Source organism: Aquarana catesbeiana, linkage group LG10 (genome assembly GCF_042186555.1).
Source record: "Aquarana catesbeiana isolate 2022-GZ linkage group LG10, ASM4218655v1, whole genome shotgun sequence".
Classification (NCBI taxonomy): domain Eukaryota; kingdom Metazoa; phylum Chordata; class Amphibia; order Anura; family Ranidae; genus Aquarana; species Aquarana catesbeiana.
The window spans coordinates 132576657-132585637 of record NC_133333.1 but is presented as its reverse complement, the minus strand read 5'-3'; the positions used below and the strand labels follow the sequence as shown (position 1 = coordinate 132585637).

The 8981-nt window shown below is 39.4% G+C and overlaps 1 protein-coding gene across 2 annotated transcripts in view; it reads right to left on the bottom strand.

Moving 5' to 3' along the window:
• Positions 1 to 1100: 1100 nt before the first annotated feature.
• Positions 1101 to 8981, bottom strand: part of LOC141110901 (C-Jun-amino-terminal kinase-interacting protein 3-like) — a 218447-nt gene continuing 210566 nt past the window's right edge. For both annotated transcript variants that reach the window (XM_073602675.1, XM_073602676.1), the window contains one exon: positions 1101 to 7685. In XM_073602675.1, coding sequence (XP_073458776.1) covers positions 7576 to 7685 — 110 coding nt within the window. In that variant the 3' untranslated portion in view covers positions 1101 to 7575. The remainder of the gene's footprint in view (positions 7686 to 8981) is intronic.

The following is an 8981-nucleotide window of genomic DNA, read 5'->3' as shown; positions in this document are numbered from 1 at the left end:
ACAATCCATGTTAATTCCAGGTTGTGAGGCAACAAAACATGAAAAATGCCAAGGGGGGTGAATACTTTTGCAAGGCATTGTATGTACGACAACAGTGTGTACAGCGTGTGCAGGAATGGATATCTATGCCGAGCCCGCCCGACACACATTCAAAGCCTCATTCTGGATGCTGGCCTGGAAGTGATGGACCCCTGCTTTGACGTAGTTTCACCGTGTCTCCATAAAGTGAATGTCCTGTAGATGCCATCTTGGTGAAATGTACGTCGAAGCAGGGGTCCGTCACTACACTACACAATGAAATTTTTCCTCTAATTTGATACTTTGTTATCACACATGGTTTTGTAGATATATGTGAACACCAATCCTTTATAATCTTTTTTTTTTTTTTTTTTTTTTTTTTATCCAAAGAAAAAAGTTTTATTAAGGTAAATACGTACAGCCCATAACATTAAGTATAACCAGCCAAATATTCTCCTTAACAATAAATAAACAGCAAGAATAACAGCTCCAAACCCATAATAGGTTTCAAGAGGGTACCATCCCATACAATTGGTTCATCAAGTCCAAAAACCTTATTATAACACAATACCAATGCAATGCAATCAATTACTTTTTGAGTCATCCTCATCAGGCTTATAATCTTCTCTTAGCAAGCTAAAAGAAAAGCCTAAATAAAGGAAAACAACGTAGCCCACTTTTATACACACTGGTAAATTGCAATATTTAAAAATTTGTAGCTTTTGGTTTTAGATACACTTTAAAAAAAAACAAAAAAACTGCACATCCACCTGCTGACCTGCACCCACTGAGCATGAAAAACACAGTGATAGCTCTCCACCTGTCACAGGAACTTGGAATAGAAGAGGATCGAATACCAGAAATGTTGCCTGTAAAGTTGTCCTTTTGACCTTACTCCTAGATGGCATTCATATAAAACAAAATACGTACATGCACATGTATAAGTGAAATGGTATAGTGTTGTTGTACTGGGAAATTCTGACTTTGCAACAAGAGATATCTTATTAAGGTAAATAAATGTAAAATGTATCTATTCTTCTAAGAAAGAAAAGCATAAAAGACACAAACTTTTACCAAACATGTTGAGTACATACAATTCCATTTATTACAATTCATTTAAGAACTACTAAATTGTCTCAACCAAAAATCCCACAATGTCCAAAACATAAAAGGAAATACTCATTAAAAAAATAATACAATAATCATTTTGTTTGTTCTATATGCTGATGGAAAGTAATCAGATTGTTGGAAAATTCTGAATGTATTACCAACACAATGCAATGTCCATCAGCTCCCAAATGATATAATAAATCACACACTGTAAATCATACCTCTCAGGTTCACATAATAAAACGTATACTTCTGTTTATAAAAATAAGTTAGTCATGATTTTACTGCTCTGCATTGAACAAAATAGTTTTACTTTCTTGATTAACACAGTAATGGATTTTATACAGAAATTGAAAATAAAACAAAACAATGAATTCGAAGGTGAGGTCAGATGTGCATCCCGACTGCTGTTTTTGCAAATGAAAAGCTTTCTAAACTTCTTATTTCTAAAAGAAACTGTGATCTTATACATTCAGAGCATGACAGTTTTTTTTGTAACTAGCCCCCCCCCCCGGCCAGATACTCAGCTAGGCATTTCCCCCTCCTCACTCCGGTGTCTGTTACAGCTGGTGTCAGGCACTAAATGGGGCAGTGACATAACTCCCTTGATTATGTGACAGTGCTCGGGCCTAGCGATTGGCTGGTAGACCTGATTAGTGTCACATGGGAGAAGGTCAAACGCTCCATTGTACCCAGGTATTGTCACAGGCAGAAGCAGCAAGGTAGTGCTGGAATGGGTATTAATCAGGGGTTCAGGGGGTTCCAAAGACACTGTCACTTTGCCTTGAATGAGTAAGGTGATAGCTTCTTTTTAACATATACAGGTCATAAGAAATATATGGGATCTGCCATTACACTTGGTAAGCGCTAGCTCTACTGTGCCTGTAGTTGCAGGCACAGTAGAGCAATTCATCTTTAGGCTTACACAGAAATGGCACTAAAATTATTCAAGCCGTTTTCTCCCTGCTCCCCCCCACCCAGCAATGACTCAGCAGCTTTTTGCCATTCTAATCTCTGATGTAAATGCAAGAGCTTAAGAAGGGAAAGCAGAACTGCTTGGAGAACAAACCCAGTGAACATTTGAGGATGAATTGCTCCACGGTATCTGCAGCCACAGGGATCAGTATGGTCTTGTTTAAAAGTTCATTTATGGCTTGTTAAAGCCCAACTTTGGACACAAGAAAAAAAAAACACCTTTGAAGTTGCCTTCTCACATACATACACTTCAAGGGTAAAATGCTCCTTAAAGTGGTTATAAACCCTAAACATTTTTTACCTTAATGCATTCCTTGTTTTAAGGTTAAAATGTTTAGGTGTCAGCATTCCCCCTCACCCCCCCTTTACTTACCTGAGCCCTCATTCGATCCAGCGCCATGCACATCTGCAGCTCTTTCCTCCCCTCACTTGCTGGGCACCAGGAGCCATTGGCAATCAAATCCAGTGACGAGGGAGTGGGGGGCGGGGCCGAGTCCCGCTGTCTGTGTCAGTCGACGCAGCAGCAGGGCTCGGGTGTGAGCACGCACCAGTGCCACTTCCTATGGGGGCACTGGACATAGGGGAGGGGCCAGGAGCGCCGGCGGGGGGAGCCGAATAGAAGAGGTTCGTGGCTCTTCTGTGCAATTCCATTGCACAGAGCACATAAGTATAAGTATAGAGATGTTTATTTTATTTTATTTTTAATTTACCTTTACAATCACTTTAACTCCAGGGGGTTTTAAGAGAGGCTGTATTACTTACCTGACCCTCCACATCAGCAGGCTCCATCAATCTTTGTAATCACTTTGCTGCAACCTCTTCTGTAAGGTGACCATGGTCACACTCCGTCCTGCACCATGAACAATGCAGCACCAGCACCAGAGCCAGCAGTAGCGGGGAGTCCGGTAAGTAATTGTGCCTGTTCTGGAACCCCCTTACTTTAATGAGCATTTTATCGTTTCAGTGCGGGGGTTCAGTGCACGGGTTCTTTTCTGTTCTGCTCAGAGTTATGCTTTAACAATATGTAAATACTTAAATGTACACAGTCTGGCCACAGATTTGCATTAAGGTGATTCTAATATAAAATCAATTCCATCCCCCTTTCCCCACCAAACTAGGCATTCAATAAACATTTACAAATATGGATTTCTGAGGATTGATATTCTATAGTGACTCAACAAGCAACTGCTGAGTAATAAATAGCTTAGTGACTTAGCTACTCACTGCAAGAGAAATCTGGTCACTACATTGGTAAACCTGGCAGATTTTGCTACTGTATAGAGATAAACACTAGACTTATATGGTGCAGTCATACTGGGAATAAAGTGTGCATTAGGCTGCTGATACAGCGTTTTATTTTATTTTTTTGTAAATTAAGGCTGACCATACATTATACAATTTTCTTGTACAATTTTTCATTCAATTTACCAAAACCATATAATATGAGGTCAATCCTAATCACTTTCAATTTGCATGCAATCAGGCAGGCCCTTGCACTACATAGTTGAAGGTAAATCTAAAGGAAGTTGAATAAGAAAATAGTATAATGTATGACCAACGTAAGGAAAGGTTACACTTTACCCCCCCCCGTCAGTTTATGTGTGTTGTCTGTGTCCCACTAGGTAAAGGTCTCTTCATTTTCTATCATGGAGATACACCAGAAAGTGGGGAATAAAGTTAATTGATTTGTGCATAATAAAAGTCGCAACTAAAATTCAACATTTTTAAACCACACTGGGTTCCTTCAGCAAGGCAAAATGACCCTGGATAGCTGGTTCTGAAATGTTGCGTGTAATTTGCAACTTCCATTAAGCATGAATAAAAGAACACAAAACTGGTGTGCTGTGGATGTGCACGTAATTAAATATGGTGCCACCCATTAGTTAGCACAACACCCTGAACACAAGGTTGAATGCCGATATGGTGTGGGATTGAAGATATCCCAAAGACCAATTGGAAGATTTCAAATTACATCCTATTCCAAAAGCTTTTAGTAACTGGTTTCCTTATGAATGATGATGATCACTGGGAGAAATTTAAAAATCAATCTCGACAGTAAGAACACACACAGGAACACGTGATAGAGGTCCTAAATGTTCCCCATTCTTACCTATATATCAGTGTTCCATGAATATTCTAATTATTATGCTTCAATAAATGAAGTGGTAAATACAGTTATTGGTTTAGGGAGCATAATGGGAAATTATTGTGTATAACATAGGTTTTTGCAGACCTGTCTATGCAGCAATACTTAGGGACACCACCTCCTTGTTTTCTGCAGGACTAAGTGCTGCAATCTCACTGTATCTGGATGGGTGGAATTAATCTTACCATTTAACAGAACATATTTTTTAAGTTTAAATTTGCAGAGGTGTGGTTCCCTCTGCATTGCTGCATTAAGAGGCTTCATGCATTAAAGGAGAAGTTCCAGCTAAAAAAATATGAAGAGGCATTAAAATGTAGGCTTTATTAACCTCGTCTGCAAGCCAGCAATCTATTAAAGGGTATATGCCAAGCATTTCCTTCTGCAAGTTCAGCAGGCCTCTGTCAGACGCCATATGCCCCGTACACACAATAGGATTTTCCAACGGAAAATGTTCGATGGGAGCTTGTTGTCGCAAATTCCAACCGTGTGTAGGCTCCATCGGACATTTTCCATTGGAATTTTCGTCACACAAAATTTGAGATCTGGATCTCAAATTTTCCGACAACAAAATCTATTGTTCTAAATTCCAATTGTGTGTACACAATTCCGACGCACAGTGCAAGTTCCACGCATGCTCAGAATCAAGCAGAAGAGCAGCACTTGCTATTAAACTTCATTTTTCTCGGCTCGTCATACGCGTTGTACGTCATCGCGTTCTTGACGTTTGGAATTTCCGACAAGATTTGTGTGACCGGGTGTATGCAAGACAAGTTTGAGCCAACATCCGTCGGAAAAAAAACATGGATTTTGTTGTCAGAAAATCCTATCGTGTGTACAGGGCATAAGTGTGAGAATATGCCATGCACATTACTATGGGTATATCTTTACATTAGCACCAGCTGCTGCAGTAACCAGAGGGGCAAGTGCTTGGCACATGAGCCAAATCTTCATCTACATAGTGACAAGTGGATCATGTTCACTACAAAAACACAAACAGCACTAAAGGTGGATATGTAGATCAATGGTGCCAATCGGTTAATATGCAAATTCTATTTAGGTGTGCAGACCAAAGTTCCAGGAGTTTGGTAATGCACATAGATGGAGATGACATTTACAAAAACACAAACTTTATTGCCTTAAGGCATGTCACATCTTAGCAGCAAAAGTCCTGGGATTACCTTCAAGTGAATGGAAAATTTCCACATTGTTGTGTACAGATGTAAATAACTAACAGATATGGCATATTCTTGTAAAGATTAAGGCAAACTTCAATAACCCTTGAGTTCAAAATACAATCTTCAACCTCTAAGGGCTTGTAAACACTGCTGCCATGCCTAAAAAGTATAAACCAGTAAAATGGACAATGATAGACAGACAAAGAGTACACACCTTGCCAACACAGTCAGTGAAATTCTCATCCCTCCACTGGCTCTGGGTGACACCAGTGCAGCCACCCTGCCATCCCTATGCGGCCAGTAACACAGTCTAATTAAACATTAGAGTTCAGGCTTCAAACTTTATGCATCTTAAAATGCATGGGGTATTCCTTGTGACTGTACAGTCTCCTAAATATGCTCACGCTATTTTAAATGCACTCTCCCGGACATTTACAGAATTGTATACATTCTAAATGCAGGCTGCTGGAGGCAGGGAGGTTGAACAGCACCGAGTGACTGGACAGATCTATCGTCTATCTATCTGGCCATAAACTTTCCATATACTAATGAAATATGAAGGCTAGGTTAGGCAACTGTAATCCACAGATTTGTACCCCAATGTTTGGGGTTAAAAAAAAAAATCTACTCAAGGCAAAAGTGTCTAAAGCAGCATATTGGATAGTGAATGGTTGGTAGCGTGGCTAAATGTAAGGTAAATTTAGACTGTGTTTGGGATGGAACCCAGTGCAAGGCTGGTCAGTGGGATCTACTGTAATCTTTGATAGTTAAAAAAAATTGTCCATTTATAGGAAACGATGTATGTACAGAAAACAGGACTACACATCTTGCTAGCAACCATATGAATGAGTAATCATTATTAGTCTGCACATTCAAAAGCTGTACAGTGCCCATAATTGTCCACCTAGATACCATGACTTTGGTAGCAGCCATCTGTATTTTTCAGACAGGCTATTGAGTAATACCCAACAAGCAACTATCAAAGGATGTCTGAATGTCAGACTAAGCAGCCTGGGTCTTCTGCACTTCATGGCAGAAGATACTGGAAAAGGTAATGCCACTAAAATCAGACTGCTGATTACATGATTAATGGGTCACATTAGCCAAGGATAGATATTACCTTGTATGGGAAACCCTATAAGTAGAGAACACATACAGTTCCAATGTTTGTCAAATGTGGGACATGGCTTATCTTTACAGGCAGTGGCACGAGGAGAGATCACAAACATATGTGGGTCTGCCTGGTGGGAGAATATGCTAATTCCAGTGATGGGGCCCTGAAACAGCCAAAACTGAGCATGTGGCTACAACCTATTTTGCAGAGTACCATATCCACACTGGGTCCTCCCTTCAAGATCTATTTCAGGATACCACTGATAGGGAGAAGTTGCTGGACGGCACAGTTGATTGACAAACATTTAGCTAAACAGTGTTGGTAAAACAATAATAGTACATTAAAGGTACACAACTGACTAAAGCCTGGAACCAGTGCAAGAAGTTGTAAGCATTTTAAAGAGCTAATAGATATAGCTGCCATTATACAAGCCCAGACATGATGCAATACATACGGTTTTAAAGCAACCATAATGCCTAATAATTGGCATTGTTATGCTGTTTCAGCCGAACACTTGGGCTGATTTATAAAAAGTGGAAAAATTTTAAATTCTCTGTTGTCTAACCAATCAGATTGGAGACAGTATTCTTTCAGTGCAATTTTGAAAGGGACAATTGTAAACAGACTGCCTTTTATTTCTCCCATCTTTCCTCAGTTTTTCAAAAAATCAGCCTGTTATTTTAGATGTCAAAAGCAACACAAAACAACCAAAAAAGTGAAAACATTACCTAAATGCAGCATTTTTAGTGTCCATGAGATGAAGAAGCCTCCGATAAGTTGGGGACAGATAAATAAATATGCACTGTACAAATTCATTGGATCTTAGAGATTCGCATTGCACTCAACCCAGAATGTCAGCCATGTACAATAAGGCAAAATACTTTGTAACCAAAGTAAACAAAGAAGATCCCAGAGTATTCAAACCACAATACACTGTGTCTGTGGGCAACAAATTAAATACATCGACAACCGATTTCTCAAGAGAAAACAAGTTCATGTCATCAGTTTAGTCCAAATGATGAATCCATCTTCCATCCTCAAGTCTGTGTCTGCCACACAATTAGATGGCTTCTTTCTGATCGTCTGCATCTAGGGTTTGCCATTAGGAGGTCTCCATAACCCTCATCCGTGTCTCCAGTTTCATCACCTGAACACAATGGAATAAATATATATTAAACAGGGGTGTGACCAGCAATACTCAGTTACATCGAATCTGTCTATCCATCTAATCTGTCAACTGTGAGAAATCTATTGCTAAAAATAAGACCTGCAATACTGGGTATAAGGGCCTGTGTATACAGGGTTTCATTTCACAATAGAACTCATTTTTTCTTTCCACACAAGGCAATAGTAATACAAAAACAACTCTAGGCACCAGAGGCAAAAATGAATTATGATGTGGAACTTACAGAAAACAAGCCTCGTATGCTACATGGTTGTGTCTTGTCTCTGGGGGGAGGGGGTCAAGGACATAATCACAAAATACAAATTTGATTTTTATTACAGTGCATACGGAAAGTATTCACATCGCTTTACTTTTTCCACGTTTTGTTATTTTACAGCCTTATTCCAAAATAGATTAAATTCAATATTTTCCTCAAAATTCTAAAAACAATACCCCATATGAACAACGTGAAAGAAGTTGGTTTGAAATCTTTGTAAGTTTATTAAAAATAAACAAAATCTCATGTACACCTATAGTTAGGGTGTAACATGTTACTTTGGAGCAGTCAGATTAACCCCCCATGACAGTGGGTGGGCAATGCCCCGCACCAGCTGTCACATTTCAAAAACAGCGCTACTGTTATGTTATAAAAGGTGAACTTATCATTTAGAGTTCATTTTCTATACACAATTCTTTTGTGATCTTTTCCTGTTTGTGGGAATGTTGTGTTCATCTTGTACTGTTCCATCTGGCATTTCTTGTTTCCTAATATCTCTTCCCCATTAATCTTTATTGGTCATATGACTGGAAGCTACCACGCTTTCTCCTACCCTAAACTTGCCAGTTATAATTTATACTCCTATCAGATGCACAAGAAGTGATGTGTTGGCACCAGGGTGATGCTGATCTTGGACAACTGTTTATTACAGAGGGATTCTTTGACAGCCTTTTGTAAGCAATTATGGATTATTTTGCCAATATGGTGTACATTTGCAATGCAGAATAATTATGACCATTCAATGCTTGAAAACTACCATATCAAAATGTCCAGGGTGCAATACCAGGTTTCACCACTGCAGCCTAAAGTGGAGTAAAGGCCAATTACAATTATTCTTAAAAATGCTGCCTCCCCATTCCTCCTACTTATCCTGTACAAAAAAAGATCTGTGCACATACCTTTTTTTTAATCCTGCTCAGTCCGGTTCCCCTGTGTCAGACAGAGGTTGCTGCAGGGAAGAGGAGGGGGCGCAAAAACAACAGAGGGGCAATGGCAGCTGG